Source organism: Bos indicus, chromosome 13 (assembly GCF_029378745.1).
Source record: "Bos indicus isolate NIAB-ARS_2022 breed Sahiwal x Tharparkar chromosome 13, NIAB-ARS_B.indTharparkar_mat_pri_1.0, whole genome shotgun sequence".
Lineage (NCBI taxonomy): Eukaryota > Metazoa > Chordata > Mammalia > Artiodactyla > Bovidae > Bos > Bos indicus.
The window spans coordinates 18,778,134-18,795,704 of record NC_091772.1 but is presented as its reverse complement, the minus strand read 5'-3'; the positions used below and the strand labels follow the sequence as shown (position 1 = coordinate 18,795,704).

Here is a 17,571-nt window from a genome sequence, read left to right as displayed (position 1 = left end):
GAATAGTTTGTTGTGTGATAAAAAATTCTAAATTTTCAGGCTAATCTCAATAAGATACTCATCACATATCTAATAAAATAGGTCAGAAGAATGAGCCTAACAGTTAAACCTCTCATCCAAAATAAGCAGAGACTACAGTACATTGCTTTTTCTTAAAAGAATCTTCTCAGTTTAAACTTTTATATTCCTTCTTTTTTCTTTACACAAACTAGTACAAAAAAGAGTTTGTTGAAATGTGAAACTGTGTTAAAAGATATTAAAAAGGTATTTTAACATAGATGCAAAGGCTAAACCAAGCAAATATCAAACTACATTTATTTTACTATTAATATGTGATTAATATCAAGAGTTCCAGAAAAACATCTACTTATGCTTTATTGACTATGCCAAAGCCTTTGACTGTGTGGATCACAATAAACTGTGGAAAATTCTGAAAGACATGGGAATACCAGACCACCTGACCTGCCTCTTGAGAAACCTATATGCAGGTCAGGAAGCAACAGTTAGAACTGGACATGGAACAACAGACAGGTTCCAAATAGGAAAAGGAGTACGTCAAGGCTGTATATTGTCACCCTGCTTATTTAACTTATATGCAGACTACTTCATGAGAAACGATGGGCTGGAAGAAATGCTGGGCTGGAAGAAACACAAGCTGGAATCAAGATTGCCAGGAGAAATATCAATAACCTCAGATATGCAGATGCCACCACCCTTATGGCAGAAAGTGAAGACAAACTAAAAAGCCTCTTGATGAAAGTGAAAGTGGAGAGGGAAAAAGTTGGCTTAAAGCTCAACATTCAGAAAACGAAGATCATAGCATCTGGTCCCATCACTTCATGGCAAATAGATGGGGAAACAGTGGAAACAGTGTCAGACTTTATTTTTGGGGGCTCCAAAATCACTGCAGACGGTGACTGCAGCCATGAAAGTAAAAGATGCTTACTCCTTGAAAGGAAAGTTATGACCAATTTAGATAGCATATTGAAAAGCAGAGACATTACTTTGCCAACAAAGGTCCATCTAGTCAAGGCTATGGTTTTTCCAGTGGTCATGTATGGATGAGAGAGTTGGACTGTGAAGAAAGCTGAGCACCGAAGAATTGATGCTTTTGAACTGTGGTGTTGGAGAAGACTCTTGAGAGTCCCTTGGACTGCAAGGAGATCCAACCAGTCCATTCTAAAGGAGATCAGCCCTGGGTGTTCTTTGGAAGGAATGATGCTAAAGCTGAAACTCCAGTACTTTGGCCACCTCATGCGAAGAGTTGACTCATTGGAAAAGACCCTGATGCTGAGAGGGATTGGGGGCAGGAGGAGAAGGGGACAACAGAGGATGAAATGGCTGGAAGGCATCATGGACTCAATGGACGTGAGTTTGAGTGAACTCCAGGAGTTGGTGATGGACAGGGAGGCCTGGCGTGTTGCGATTCATGGGGTCATGAAGAGTCAGACATGACTGCGTGACTGAACTGAACTGAATATGTTTCCTTACTTCTCAATACATACAGTGCTCAGTTACAGTCTGCACTGAAAAATGGTCATTAATTTATTCAGTGGATGTTCACTGAGAATCTATTTTATAAATTCAGCAGTGAAAATGACAAGCATAGCTTAAAGCTCATTGGGTAAAAGGTTAGAGGCCTAACAGAACAGGATGATAAGGAATATATGACAAAGACCATTAATACAAAGTAGAAAAAAGTAGGCTACATAGACTAAAATAACATTTGTTTATTTAGACTAAATAAATTAGGTCATGGACAAAATTAAATCAGGTCAAAGAAGAGAATATTATTAAGACTAGACAGTGAGCTTTCATTTCGTATGAAGATAAAATTATCAATTGAATAGTGAGAGCAAATGACCACGGATAACGTCCACTTTCATCCTCAACAGTCCATATGCTGTGATTTCCTTAGTATACCTCAGGGGCCAATATACGCTTACACATTGACAAAGTACTGCTTTAAGGACACGGAAAAGGCTCCCAAGAGGGTTGCTGAAGAGGACAGAGACAAGGGTAACCAGGAGACAAGTTTGGAGAGGGACTTTAAGTATATACTTCACGTTGTACGTTTTCATGTTTAATCATATGAACATGTTATCAATTCAAAAAAATGGAAAAATAATACAGATTTTTATCAGAAAATTCGAGGGCAATACAATACAGGAAGTGCTTGGAACTTTGGTGTGAAGGTCACGGAGGACACAGTGGGGATGCTGTGGACACAGAGTTGTGGCCCTTGGGTGCCAGCCCTCACTGGTGTGAAGGAGACACGAATGGGAGGCACTCACCTTCCTGTCACAGGCTGCAGGACTGCCCGCAGTGTTCTGCTTGAGGAAGCCAGCGGTTGTCGACCAGCGTGTGGGGTTTTTCCTTGAAGGCTCTTCGGAGAAGTTATTATCACTGACAGACGTGGAAAGGCCAATTAACGCTGGGTCACTGCTTCGTCGGACGTGAAGAGGCATATCTGTAACACAAAAGAGCATTGTGTTTTTAAAAGATAACCTAACACCTGAAAACTGTGTGTGAGAATAAAGGTAGTTAAATCCCAAAGATTAGAGTAGAGTAACACTTTAAGGTGACAGTGGGTAGCATCCTAAGTAGAAATTCCAGTCGTTTCTTTAAAAGACTTCACTGTGAAAGAAACAGGATGTCTACAGGATGAAAGAATACTTATCTATAGGATGACCTGCTCTGGAGTAAGACGGCCAGATGTATCTGCATTTCACACCTGTTACCTGTGTGGCTCTAGGCAAGTGGCTTCACTGTCCTCTCCCCGGTCCCTTCCTACACAAATAGCAATAAAACATCACTTCTCACCTAAGGGCACTGCAAGGACTAAATGAAATAGACTGCTTAAAACAGTTCCTGATACATGGTGTGCACTCAACAGAGAGTGACAAAAATAACCATTGCTGCTATTATCATCCCGACATTGGTTTGGCTTTTCTAGTAAAGAAATCTGTTGAATAAAATATTTCTTTTGCTCAACAAAGTATTATCAAAAAGTACAAAGCACAAACATATTTCTTATCCTTCAGATAATGAAATCTTAAAAGTAGAACACCAATACGCAAGTGTGCATGCTCAGTCAATCAGTCACGTCCAAGACTCTTTGCAATCCCATGGACTATAGCCCACCAGGCTCCTCTGTGCATGGAATTTTCCAGGCAAGAATACTGAAGTGGGTTGCCATGCCTTCTCCAGGGGATCTCCCCAACCCAAGGAGCGAACTCTTGTCTCTTGTATTTCCTGCATTGGCAGGCGGGTTCTTGACCCCTGCGCCACCTGGCAGTAAACTCAGGTAGTACCTGCCACATACTCATGTACACGATTACATAAAAGGTGGTGTTTTATCAGCTGTACTCTGTTTGCAATTACTCTAACAAAAATCAGTAACAAACTCAGGTTAGCACTGGGTACATGCTAGCAGATGTGATCACTGTGACAACGGAAAAGAAACACTACAAAACCAGGCAGAAGAACACAGGCACAGGCATTTGTAACTCTGAGAATGAGAACCAAAAGCCCCACACATCAACTGAGTGGAGAGCATAATAAACATATGGCAAAATTTTAGATTAAATTAATGCTTAGAGCAATTTGTTTACAAAACCTAGGATGCAGGGTAAATATTTATTAAAAGCCTCGAATAAAACAGCTTTAGTGGAGAAGGAATAAACTCATCATTTATTCTATGAGAAACAATTTTGGAATACTGATGCATCTGGTCAATGTATGGCTATAGAGATCCTTGAGGATGTGAAACTAAGGAAAGATGATTTATATATGTTAACGGTTACATTTAAACCACTGTCAATTCAATAGTCTTAAATATGTTAAAGCAAATTAGAAACGATCAGAGAAAACATATGAATGATCAGAGAAGCATATGAATCATACTAAAATGTTGCATTTAACATTTGCTTCCACATTATGAGGATTTGATAACCAATAAAGAGTCTGAGTAACATAACCAGAGAAAAAAATATGTTGAACATTTAATTTAATACTATTGGTGTTTATCTTAATTTGCTAAGAGAAACACATACAGGAAAATTACAGGAAAGAATAATTTCCAATTTTTAAGTGTATGTAAAAAAAGTGTGACAGTCCTTATTGCTTACAATTTATACCAAAAAAAAAAAAAAAAGAAACAAAACAAAACAAAGAACTCTACAGTCACTCTCAAAAACAAGTTCACAAAAATATACCTCTAAGGATCGAAGTGTGTTAATAGTACTATGCTCTTACCATAAAAAAAGTCCTCTCCCAATTAACAAAATTGTTCTCAGATTCAAAAATCAAAAATGTAAGCAGAAAAGCAACAAAATGGGGAGGAGGGAGAATAAAATACTTCTGGGAAATTACAATACTGCTCCTTAGATATGGGTTCTGTTGCCTCCAGTTATAGGGTTGCTGATTGCTTGGTTGTTAAGGAACTGTGTATACGTGTGTGTGTGTGTGTGTGTGTGTGTGTGTGTACGTGTGTGTGTGTGTGTGTGTGTGTGTGTGTTAAGTCTAAAAGAAGCACTATTAGTTCACAAAAGGCCTTAAAAATGGTCCAGAAACGTACCTGAAAGTACGTTTCAACCCCAAATAAATTCAGGGACAATAAATTTCAATGAATTCGATTGGACACAATAAAACAGCTTACTCAACTTGTTTCTGAAATTCTGCCCAAGAGAAATACACTGCAGACCTGATTCAGATTAGATAAATAATTGGGATCATCGTCTTCTGAAAAGTCATAATCACTGTGTTAATCTGTTAGTCTGAAACAGACACAAATAATTAGCACTTTGCACCTCTTTGCATCTGTAACCCTCAACATTCGAGATGCAGGGGAAGAAAGTGGATTCAAGGAGAGGTGGGGTTACAGCGGGACTGCAGACCTTTCAGTTGGCCCTTCTGGCGAGACGCCAGGGCACAGACACAAACCACAGGGTGAAGGATGCCGCAGGAGATCAAACTCATTTTGAAAAGTAAACAATATGTTCTCAGCAAAGGAATGCCAAGTGACAGCATGATGATCTCGAAGTCAGGTTTTCTTGCAGTTGATGAACTGTGAGAACAGAGTCAGCAAAGAGCACACGGGCAGCAAATGTGAGGACACCAGAACACATCACATGTCCAGCTCACGCTGGCTGCGATTTAGACAGTGTCTCACACTGATAGTGACAATTTACATTTTTATTGGTTTATAATTTCTTCATTTTATGGCTGTATGAAAATTATGTCATTTTCATCCAGTTTACACTCATGCATGCACATATTAAATAACATTAAGAAGTCAATGACTTGAAAGGATCTGAATCTTTATATTAAGCATTAATCCTAGTGGAGAAGGGGGCTTCCCTGGTGGCTTAGTGGTAAAGAATCCACCTGCAATGCAGGAGCTGCAGGAGATGCAGGTTCGATCCCTGGGACAGGAAGATCCCCTGGAGGAGGGAATGGCAACCCACTCCAGTCAGTATTCTTGCCTGGAGAATCCCATCGACAGAGGATCCTGGTGGGCTTCAGTCCAGAGGGTTGCAGAGTTGGACACAACTGAAGTGACTTAGCACACGTGCAGGACCAGTGGAGAAACATGTGACTCACTCCACAGACCAGTAAGTGGAGCCTGAGAGGTGACAGGAAGAGCATGGGGAGAGTTTTCTGGCCAGAACTTCAGGCTCCTTGGTCAGCACTTCATCACCACCCAAATCATGAAATTAATTCTATTATTCGACCATTCATTGAAAAATAAACTCCACTTCTAGCTAGTTGCAGATATAAATGTCAGTCTCAATTTTGTAAAGGGGAAGAATTTTGCAGTGTTTCCAAAGTAAAATTACATACACTGAGAAATCAAACATGGATTTTAATAGCATCATTAGATTTGGGAGAGTTGAAGAACTATTACATTAGCTATACATATAAACTGAAACAAGAGCAATCCCAATTTCAAAAATGTTAAAAGGAGAAGGAAAAAAAAAATGAAGGAAAAAAATAAAAAATCTCTACTAGTCCAATAAAGGAAGTATGATGCCTAAGATGACGAAGCATGCCCCAGGGGATAGACACCTATACTGGTATTTCTCAACTTTGACCTCAGGACCCTTTCTCACTCTAAAAGTTACTGGAGAACCCAAAAAACTTTTGTTTATGTGGGTTATAGCTAGGCATATACCACGCTAGAAATGAAAATGAAAAAAAAAGGTTTTTAATATTTATTCATTCATTTTTAAGTTAACAATAATAAACCTATTACATGTTAACATAAACAACAGAATTTTATGAAAATGATTTTACAAAACAAAGCATATGAAGCTGGAGAGGGGCATTGTCTCACATGTTGCTTAGCAGCAGACATCTGGATTCTCATTTCTGCTTCTTCATTAACCTGCTGCAATATGACCAAGCATACAAAGAAAAAAAGAACTCCACAAACACTTAGCTGCGACAGGAAGTAGGATTTTAATAATCTTCTCAGATGGACTTCCCTGGTGGTCCAGTGGCTAAGACGCCACACTCCCAATGCAAGGGGCCCAGGTTTGATCCCTGTTCAGGGAACTAGATACCACACACAGCAACTAAAAGCCCATGTGCCATAACTAAGTGGCTCAGCTGGTAAAGACTCTGCCTGCAATGTGGGAGACTTGGGTTCAATCACTCGGTCGGGAAGATCCCCCAGAGAAGGGAAAGGCTACCCGCTCCAGGATTCTGGCCTAGAGAACTAAGACTCAGTGCAGACAAATAAATAAAATAAAAATTAATCTCCTCAGATAATGATATATCTTTGATACCACACCAAAACTTGACTCGAAGGTTAGCTGCAATATAGAATGCAAACTTCTTGTTCTCTTGTTACATCTTACTCTTCAAATGGATCTTCTACCCATGAAAAATTTTGCAACAATTACTTGGAATATATTAGTAATTAGGTTAAACCAACCCTCCAAATGTTGATATATTTCTTTTTTTTTTTAATTCAAAAACCCTTTTTTGTATTTATTCTACTATCTGCTGTTTTCTTTCTTTTTTTTTTTTTTTTTACTTTGAGTTGATTTTATTTTATTTTATTTTATTTTTAAACTTTACATAATTGTATTAGTTTTGCCAAATATAGCAGAAAATCACATATGTGAATATCACTACCAATTCCATCAGAAAAATCATTAAGTATTGGGACATTATCATGCTCACAATGGGATATAAGTTTTCCAGAATCTAATTCTACTAGAATTTAAAGCTTGAATGTTATCTTTGGCAATGAACACTATAAGTTGTTTTCCATGTAATGACAAGGCTCAGTTCATCCATTTTCTAGAAACCCTGCCAGATAACCAAAGTCTGAATAGACACAGCTTTTCCATTCTTCTTTCAAATAAAAGCGCTGCTCCATTAAAAATGGTTATCTTAGCTTACAACTCAAATCATCACATGCAAGTTTTTCTCAATACGTGGTTTCCCTGGTGGCTCAGATGAGAGAGTTCACCTGCAACGCACGAGACTAGGGTTGGATCCCTGGGCCAGGAAGATCCCTTGGAGAAGAAAAGGGCAACCCACTGCAGTACTCTTGCCTGGGAAATCATTTGGATAGATGAGCTGTGTCTGGAGGGCTAGAGTCCATGGGGTAACAAAAAGCTGGACATGACTGGGAGAGCGACACTTTCACTACTTTCAATATGTACAGGCACTTTATGCCTGCCTCCCACATTGTTACGCAAAATGTTAAATTGATGTTCAACGGTCAGGATTTTTTAAAAGTTATCATTTTGCTGCCTCATCAAGAATACCAGATAAAATGGCTTTTTTCCTTAAACTGCAGCTGTGCTGAGTGAGGAATACATTTGGGGCTACCATCTTATTTTGTGCCAAGGGGACTATCTTACCCATTAGTGTCTGGACACCTTTGGTTCAGTATCAACTCAGTGAACAACACAAAATAAGTTTCTGGATCACTATGAATACAGTTTTGCCTAACAGTCTCCCTGAGATGTTCTTAGTGATGCAAAGGACCCAAATCTCCATTAAAATTAATAGATGTTCATTAAATGATACCATTAGAAAGATAAAAAATTGAATACAGATTAGGAGAAGCTATGACTTGGAGTATTATAGTACTGACCATGTACTTGAACACGAACTTTCATATGTTCAAACTGGATTTAGAAAAGGCAAAGGAACCAGAGATCAAATTGCCAACATCCGTTGGATCACTGAAAAAGCAAGAGCGTTCCAGAAAAACATCAACTTCTACTTTATTGACTATGCCAAAGCCTTTTACTGTGTGTATCAAAACAAACTGTGGAAAATTCTTCAAGAGATGGGAATACCAGACCACCTGAGATATATGTATGCAAGTAAGGAAGCAACAGTTAGAACTGGACATAGAACAACAGACTGGTTCCAATTCAGGAAAGGAGTATGTAAAGACTGTATATTGTCACCCTGCTTATTTAACTTATATGCAGAGTACATCATAAGAAATGCTGGGCTAGAGGAAGCACAAGCCAGAATCAAGATTGCCGGGAGAAATATCAATAACCTCAGATACGCAGATGATATCACCCTTATGGCAGAAAGTGAAGAAGAACTGAAGAGCCTCTTGATGAAAGTGAAAGAGGAGAGTGAAAAAGTTGGCTTAAAGCTCAACATTCAGAAAACTAAGATCACAGCATCCAGTCCCATCACTTCATAGCAAATAGATGGGGAAGCAATGGAAACAGTGGCAGACTTTATTTTGGGGGGTTCCAAAATCACTGCGGATTGTGACTGCAGCCATGAAATTAAAAGACACTTGCTCTTTGGAAGAAAAGTTATGACCAACCTAGACAGCTTATTAAAAAGCAGAGACATTACTTTTCCAACAAAGGTCCGTCTAGTCAAAGCTATGGTTTTTCCAGTGGTCATGTATGGATGTGAGAGTTGGACTATATAAAGAAAGCTGAGTGCCGAAGAATTGATGCTTTTGAACTGTGATGTGGAGAAGACTCTTGAGAGTTCCTAGGACTGCAAGAAGATCCAACCAGTCCATCCTAAAGGAAATCAGTCCTGAATATTCATTGAAAGGACTGATGCTGAAGCTGAAACTCCAATACTTTGGCCACCTGATGCAAAGAACTGATTCATTGGAAAAGACCCTAATGCTGGGAGACTGAAGGCAGGAGGAGAAGGGATGACAGAGAATGAGATGGTTGGATGGCATCACCGACTCCATGGACATGAGTTTGAATAAGCTCCAGGAGTTGGTGATGGACAGGGGAGCCTGGCATGCTATAGTCCACAGGGTCGCAAAGAGTCAGACACAACTGAGCAACTGAACTGAACTGACCTGACCACGTACTTGGATGAAGAATTATAAAAAGCTGTAATTTTTATGATTTTGGTTAACATTCACTTCAGCCTTTGCCTTTAGTTTTTGTATTCCTAGTGTGTTTCTGCTTTATTTCACTAAAACGGGCTCATACTGTGCGTGTTGGTTTGTACCTTTTCCCCCCTAGTAGTCTAGGGACTACTAGGTGAAGGACAGGGAAGCCTGGCTTGATGCAGTCCACTAGGCCGTAAGAGTCAGACCCAACTTATTGACTGACCAACAACAGTTTATCAAGTAAGCAGATTTTAGAACCATAAGGCACAAATAAAATTGTTTAGTCTACCAAAAAAAAAAAAAGAAGAAGAACCACCACTTGCCTAGATGTGTAATCCCAACATGTCAGTCCACCTCACTGGACCTCAGTGTCCCCATCTATAAAATCAGAGATTTACCATTAAAACTAAAAACTATATGATTCCATATAGGATCATATACTCCTACACTGATAATCATCCACCAAACCTCATCCTAAACAGAACTTAAAACCATTTATGAAGAGGTGCTAGAAAAAAATATAAAAGCATCTCAAAGTAGTATCATTACCAGTTGCCTCTGAGAAGAATGAAAAATGCACAAGAGTTGTGGGTTACAATGCAGAAGTAGCCACAACTGCCTTGAGGTCTCTGAATGACCTGAACATGATTCTAAGGAAAGAGACTACTCCAGATGTCTGGCCTTATCAACAAAATGAAGCATGAAACACAACTGCTTGATTCATTTGACAAGCTCCCCACCTCTCACTGTCCTGAAATGCTGCATAAAAGAACTCAATTTTGTCTTGGCCTCAGAGAAATAAAATACAAAAACAGCCTTTTTGCCTATAATTTGCTTCATGTTTCTAGGGCTCACAATTTTTCAGCATTACTAATAATCCAATGCAATTTGCATTCTTGCAAGCAATTAGAAATAATGGGAGCTTCTCATTTAAGGTAATTTGCTCATTATTATTATGATTCCTTACCGTCCATTTTAGGAAAATCAATACTTTTCAAAACACAATAATAAAACTTTCTCTCCTGGTAATCTTCTGATTTATTTAATATATAGATTTTCAAAGTATGGCCTCTGAAATATTAACAGGAAAATTCAAAGATGAGGATCTTCAATAATTAAGCTCCTGGATGAAGCACCCAGAGACAGGGACGATGTCACCAGGTCCCAGGTGGAGGTGGAGGCTGTTTGATGTGTGCCTTCCTTTGAAGAGGGGATAAACCTTCAAATTCTCTGTGGCACCAATGCACTGTAAATATTGATTTGCCTCTCTAGACAAGGGGCCTTTCAAATAAGTGAAAAAAATGGAACATCTAATAATGAATTAGAGCAAATACTTAAAGGTCAGATATATACATTTTTAACAGTTATACATCATACCCCCTACTCCTAATCAGTTTTTCCAATGTTTCTCTTCTTTTATTCTTCCAGTGATTTTTAAATCATTTAACCACTCAAGGCAACGAAGAAACCTTTTCCAAGAAGACAGACACCAGCCATCAAGGTATTTAATCAAATCTAAAACTAATATGCAGTTGACACACACATTAGAACTTATGATGCAAGCAGCAAAATTACGCTTCATGCAAAATGAAGACCATCTCTGCCATCTTTGGCAATTATACATTTCTTAAAGACACATATCACAGTGAGGAGAGAAGTTATTAACACAAGCCATGTGGAGAAAAACATGACCTCAGAATTGCCACTTTCCAATATAAGAGTCCCCCTTTTTATAAAGATATTTATCTGTATTTCACTTACTGAGATAAAATCCTTGGAAGAAATCTGAGGAAAGGCAAGATAGGAAATAAGCTTGAAAAAACAGCAGATGACTCAGAGAGAATGACATAAAATGAATTTTATTACCCTGTTATCATATATAAACACACACACACACACACAGAATTTACAAGCTATAAATAAAGAATACTGTAGTTGGGAGGTGTCTGAGAGATAAATTGGAAGATCACATTTACAGATGAGTGCACTGAGTCCAGAAAGAGATGTAGGGCTGGGTCAAAGGTTACACTGCCCCTCTGAGCCTAGCTGTCCCTGGAGTGCTTGTCAATGGACTCCCCATCCCATGTCATTTGGATATGACTACACTGCTATCCAGGAGGAATTAAGACGTGTCAAAGCCACCACAGTATGCTTACCCTTCACTAGAAATAACAGGAGATTTCTTGGGAAGACTGAGTTTAAAACCCATTTCTATAGATAAGAGGATGAGTTCAAAGGTCCCACTGAATCTTAGATACATATGAGGAAGGGAGAGAGACTCAAGAGGGAAATAAATATTCAGTGTTCTAATGTCATGTGAATATTTACAAAGAAAAACCTAAGAATTTCTCTGACGCATATGAAATTGGAATCATTAGGATTCCAATTCTGGAAAACAAATAATACATCCACCCTCATCAGGAACCTCCCAAATATTCATATGAGTACAAGTAAACGGAGAGAAGTGAATAAGATCAATGGGTTGTCTCAATGTTGTTAGGATCTAAAACTTCAGTGTTTCAAAATCTTACCAGTGAGGGAAATAGACAAAGGACCTGTAGATATTATTTCTTACAGCTGCATGTGATTCTCAGTTCTCTCAATTTTAAATATTAAATAAAAGCCCCCTCAAAAAAAGCAGAAAGCCACAGGTAAGCTGTCTTGAGGTCTAGGCCTGTAGCCACCAGGACTGAAGACATTTTTCTTACCTCATCTTCTAGAACAGTCTCCTCACCTCTGCACACAGCCAAGTGCCTTGCTGACTGTCCACACCGATGGCTCCCTGAAATGTGCTCCCAGCTCAGATGCCTCCATGTCTCCCCTCCTGGGCGGCTTTTGGCGTCCACCCACCCCAGTCCTCAATGCCCAGTGGCCCCCCGCCGCTGCTCCTCAAAGAGCACCAACTCCTCAAACCCGTCTGATCCAGCAGCAGATTCAGAAAGAGACAACTAAAGGGAAATTTAAAGGAAGGACAAATATACAGCAGGATTGAGGAAAAGCAGTGTGGGGGAAGTGGGGGGAATAAAGTACCCGAGAGAGAGGAGTTGAGAGCATGCATGGGGAGCCAGGAGCAGGCAGGAGCTACTCCTGAGCTACTCTCCTGAGAAAATGAACACAATACGGGAAAGGACAGGAAAAGGTGTATGCTGCGGCCAGGAGGATCTTGTGTTACTGTGAGTGGTAATGCTTCCCCCCACAGATGAGTGCTGGGCCCTGCACACGCCCTCTATTTCCAGGGACAGTCGCCCAGCTGGTGGGGAGAGCTTGAGGGTCAAGTCCAGCTCTGTCTGTCCTCGCTGCCTGATCCCAGGACCCGGAGCGGCCCCTAGAAGAGAAAGTCCCCAATTCCTGCCACTCGTGGCAGCCACGCTGTGAGGCCGCTGCCCACCCTTCCTGAACTCAGAACACCGAGGCCTTCGTCCAGGAGGAGCCACAAGTGAGGTCGGAGCCATGTTTTCGGCGAGTTTCTGTTTAAAGACTCTTCATCACATTGATTTGGTTGATTCGTGAATGTTAAACTCACAGCCAACAGGACTGAATCTCATGCCTGGCTGAAGCTGAAATAACATGTATTTTCTCCATGAGGTACATCTGACTTGCTGGGTTTAGGAGCACAAAACTGCATTTTACATTCAGGGGGTCATTTTGAACAGCAAGATCACCAACCAAAAGCACAAAAATGTGAAAAACATGACACCCAATAGACCATGAAAGGGACCCTGTTTACAGTATAAGCGCTGAAAAAGAGGCAGGGTCCTTGCTCACTATCAGCTGGAGATACATGTGTTGGGATTCAATACTTGCGGGAACCTCCATAAAGAGTGAGGTCCAACTGTACCTTCTTCCACTAATATTTGTCGATTGAATAATCAACTCAGAAATCTTAAGAACCGACCCCACTTCCTCTAAGTTCCTCTCCAGATGCTGCTCTCTTGTGTTCTTTCCTTGATAAGCAACTTTTGAGAAAGAAGGCTGCTTTATCCTCACTTTTCCTTTAACCCACCCTAGTGTGGGTTAAAGCCTTCTCCCCACCAGCCCACAATACAGAACCATAAACCGCCCTCTCTTCCTCAATGGATGCTTTTGACCACCAGTCCCCGGGGAGCTCAGTGTGTGGCACAGATATGGCTCTGCCCTTGTGCAGGCTGTGGTGCCATGGAGAGGGCAGATGAATCACCCAGCCCTGTGCAGGGTAACACAGTGCTAAAGGAGAAATACTGAGAGCCTCCGGGAGGGTGGGGGTGGGGCACTTTCTAAGAGCATCCTCGAAGCCTTCAGACAGAAGGGACAGCTCAATCTTTCCTTGCTATCCTTTCTCACTCTTGATGTCTCCTCTCTTACGAAGCCACTAACCACATCTTCAGCAGCAAGGTGCTCCTTTAACGGCCTGACCCCACCAGAGTATCTGCCATGCTGTCACCCTCAGTTTGGGGGTCTGCCTCCCCTAAGCACACAGCTCCTAGGAAATAACACTACACTTGTTATTGTCACAACTCCCCAGAGGGTCACCCTGAATAAGCATTTGCTGAACCAGCAAAGAAGTGAATAAGTCATCAGAACTGAAAGTTTGGGTTTGTCTGGGGTTTTGTTCCATCGTGCAGATGGTGGTGTTTGGCCAGTGGGATGGTGAGAGAGGAAGAAAACACATAGCTAGAGAAAACTGCAGGGACAGAGGGCAGATGCTTAATTCTACACAATTAAAAGGATTGCGAGACATCTGTGCGGCTAAAATGTAGCGTTAAAGAAGTGATGGAGAAAGTGAACACCAGGGAGGGAGCCCTGGATGAGCCAACCAGGGTGATTTAAGTCAGAAATTCTCCAACCTTAATGTGCATACAACACACCAAGGGATCTTGTTAAGATGATTCCACAGACCTTGGGTCATGGAAGATGAAATTCTGCATTTCTGGTGTAACCGTGACATCCAGGCTGCTGCTCCCGCCATTGCACTTGAAGACTCCGCAGGGCTGTGTGTGTGCTCAGTCGCTCAGTCAGGTCCAACTCTTTGCAATCCCATTGGCTATACCCAGGCTTCTGGGTTGATGGGATTTTCCAGGCAAGAATACCAGAGTGGGTTGCCATTTCCTTCTCCAGGGGATCTTCCCAACCCAGGGATTCAACCCTCGTCTCTCACATCTCCTGCATTGGCAAGGCAGATTCTTTACCACTATACCACATGTTAAAACTTTCTGTAGCTGTGCTACAACATTTTGATAGGCTCTCATCAGCTCATGTGTTCCTTGCCTCCAGCCCAGACCTCTGAATGCATGAATGCATCCTCTGCATATCACTCACAACACCTTTACTAAAGTACATGTCAGACGTCACAACTCGGAGAGGTTGATCCGGTGGGGTCACAAGACATCAGATTAAGCCCTGGCACCTCTCCACCCAATGCTGAGATCCAGTTGGAGTGCTCTGAAGTGACCAGAGGCCACAGACCCCTCCATCCCTTCTTGTCCATTGTCTTGACCACTCTAAGAGCCTGGAGGGCACCTCCTTCTCTAAGAAGTCCCTAGGTTCTGAAAGCATAGTGAATCCATGCCTTGTGTTAATTTCACTGATTAGAACCAGTGCTCTCTTACCCCTCTCCCTTGTTAATCTCAGAGGTTCCACCCTTAGATCCCAGCCCAGCAAATGTTTGCTAAAATGTTGTTGTATGAATAAATGTGACTACCCATCTATCTCCATCCTTTCACATTGACTGTCTCAAGTATTATAAGGGCAACCTTTTTAGCAAAGAAAAAACAATTACAGATATTAGATGGCCAGAGAAGACAAAAAAAAAAAAAGGTGGGGGGTGGGGGGGGTGGTTTCTACTAGGAGAAGCTCAAAGAATTATGAACTGATATATTAGTGATAAACTCTCTCGTCCAGAATCTCATCAACATTCTACTAACTATTTATTATTAACTTTGTACTATTGTTCTTCACTCAGTGTTTGCTCTCCTCTGAGAATATTTGAGCCCGAGTAAATCTAAATTCTTCATATATAATTTTATATGTATATCTATCAAATCCCTTATATGACTTCCACTGTACCAATTTAGTTCAACCACCATGTAAATTAAATTTTGAAATTATCAGCTTCACCTGACAAGTTATTTGTCTTTCAAAATTGATGTTACCTATTGATGGTTTCGGAGATACTCTCTAAATGCGCACTGCCCTTTCTCCTTTGACATTTGTCTTCTATTATTTTATTAAGGATTCAAGTAACTCAGTAACTGTCAAGTTAACTTTTGATTAGAATTATTCTCCCATTCCTTTATTATTTTAACCTTTATTTCATAATACTCTACAAAAGTGTAATATTTTTCTCCTAACCAGGGACCAGCGTTTCACCTATTTCATGAGCCAACTTTCTCTTCTTTAAGAATGTAATCTTTTCTATTATTTAAGGAAAGTACAACTTTCTGTTATATAAGGAAGGTCCTCTATGTAAGTAGACTTTATAATTATTTCACGAGCACATTAACCATCATCAGCTACTTCACAATGACAAGGAACTCCTTAAGTGTTTTTTTTTTTTAATGTGGATTATTTTTAAAATCTTTATTGAATTTGTTATAATTTTGCTTCTGTTTTATGTTTTTGTTTCTTGGCCACAAGGCACATGGGATCTTAGCTGCCCAACAAGGGATCAAACCCATACCCCCTACATTGGAAGGCAAAGTCTTAACCACTGGACCATGAGGGAATTTCTTAGCTGGAAGGGCCAGCTAAGAAGCAAAGCCCTTCTTAGCGCTCAGGTGGTAAACCTCCACCAGAGTCGCTACACATCATTATGCTCATATATAGATTCTTCATCTTGAATTTGAATCTTCATGGTACTAAAAGCTATACAAGAAGGTATCAAAAGTCATTCATTCAATACAAATATCTGATAGTCATTCATTCAATACAAATATCTGGTAAGCACCTACTGTGTGCTAGGCACACTTCTAGTTGCTGCCAGTAAGTGATCCCTCGAGGACTATACACTCTGGTGATACAAATCACCAGGGAGATTCCTTGTCCATTTCCCTTACTAGTGATGAGAAGGACATGGATAAACAAATAAGAACAAATAATGTCACGAGGTGATCAGTGCTGTAAAGTGAAGCTGAGGAAGGAATCAGGGGCTGGGGAAGGTCGAGAAATGCTAGTTTATCTGGGGGAGTCTGACAGCAGCACCAAGAAAGCATTCAAACAGCTCATTATCCACTTTCCTGTCCTGAGTGTTCCAGTTTCGAATTAATTCCTTGCCACGAGCCTTATACATCCTGGCTATTCATAAAGCCATTTGGCCCTAGTTGCTGCAAGGCGGCAATAAGACTGGATATTTCTGAAACATATGGCCTTATGTCTGTCTGTGTTACCTTCAAAGTGCAGAGATCTTTCAGAGCTAATCTAATCCAGTCCTCCTTTTTGTTGAGGAAAGAATCATGTAAAAGTAAATACATCCTGATCATTTGTAACGAGCCAATTAAGTCTGTAATCACTAATACTCAGTGAACATTTACTATGGGGTCATGTGTGTGCTATGAATCTTACTGCATTAATTGATAATCTCCTCAGAACAAGGCTAAATACAGGTTACATTATTACTCCCACTTAATAAGTAGGGAAACTGGTGAAGCTAACCTACCACTAACTGGTGGAGACAAATCCAAGCCATGATAGTCAAGCCATGGAGAGCATACCCTTTTCCAGGAAGCATGGAGTCCTGCAACACCAAGAACTGAAAGATCAGGGCTCTGACTTCCCCACCAACCTGGAAGAAGAGCAGTAAACGCATATGCGTTTGCTCAGGGATGCAAGAACACCACTAAGCTAGCAGCTCCCCTGATGCTGGGATCTTTGCAATCCTTTCCACGGGTAAAAAGAAAGGTCATGAAAGAACTTCAGAATGAGACATTTCCCTTCCGCTAAGACTGGCAGACAAATGAGACTTTTAACTTCATCACAATTTATTTTATTCTTAGGGGATTTGTGGGGAGAAATGGGCAGTGGCACACACTGAAGTGGAGTGACATCATGGAGAGAGAGAGAGAGAGAGAGAGAGAGAGAGAGAGAGAGTGTGTGAGTGTGTGTGTGTGTGTGTGTGTGTGTGTGTAAAACTAAATGCTTCATATCCATATAGGGAACACTGATCGGGATTAATAGGTTCAATCTATATGTTCACACAGTATGTCTCTATAACCTTGTGATGTAGGTTATATATTTGCTGA

The 17,571-nt window shown here is 40.6% G+C and overlaps 1 protein-coding gene across 17 annotated transcripts in view; it reads right to left on the bottom strand.

The window, feature by feature from the left end:
* Positions 1-17,571, bottom strand: part of PARD3 (par-3 family cell polarity regulator) — a 577,827-nt gene that overhangs the window by 317,806 nt on the left and 242,450 nt on the right. For all 17 annotated transcript variants that reach the window (XM_070802040.1, XM_070802041.1, XM_070802035.1 and 14 more), the window contains one exon: positions 2,295-2,470. In XM_070802040.1, the coding sequence (XP_070658141.1) occupies positions 2,295-2,470 (176 nt within the window). The remainder of the gene's footprint in view (positions 1-2,294; positions 2,471-17,571) is intronic.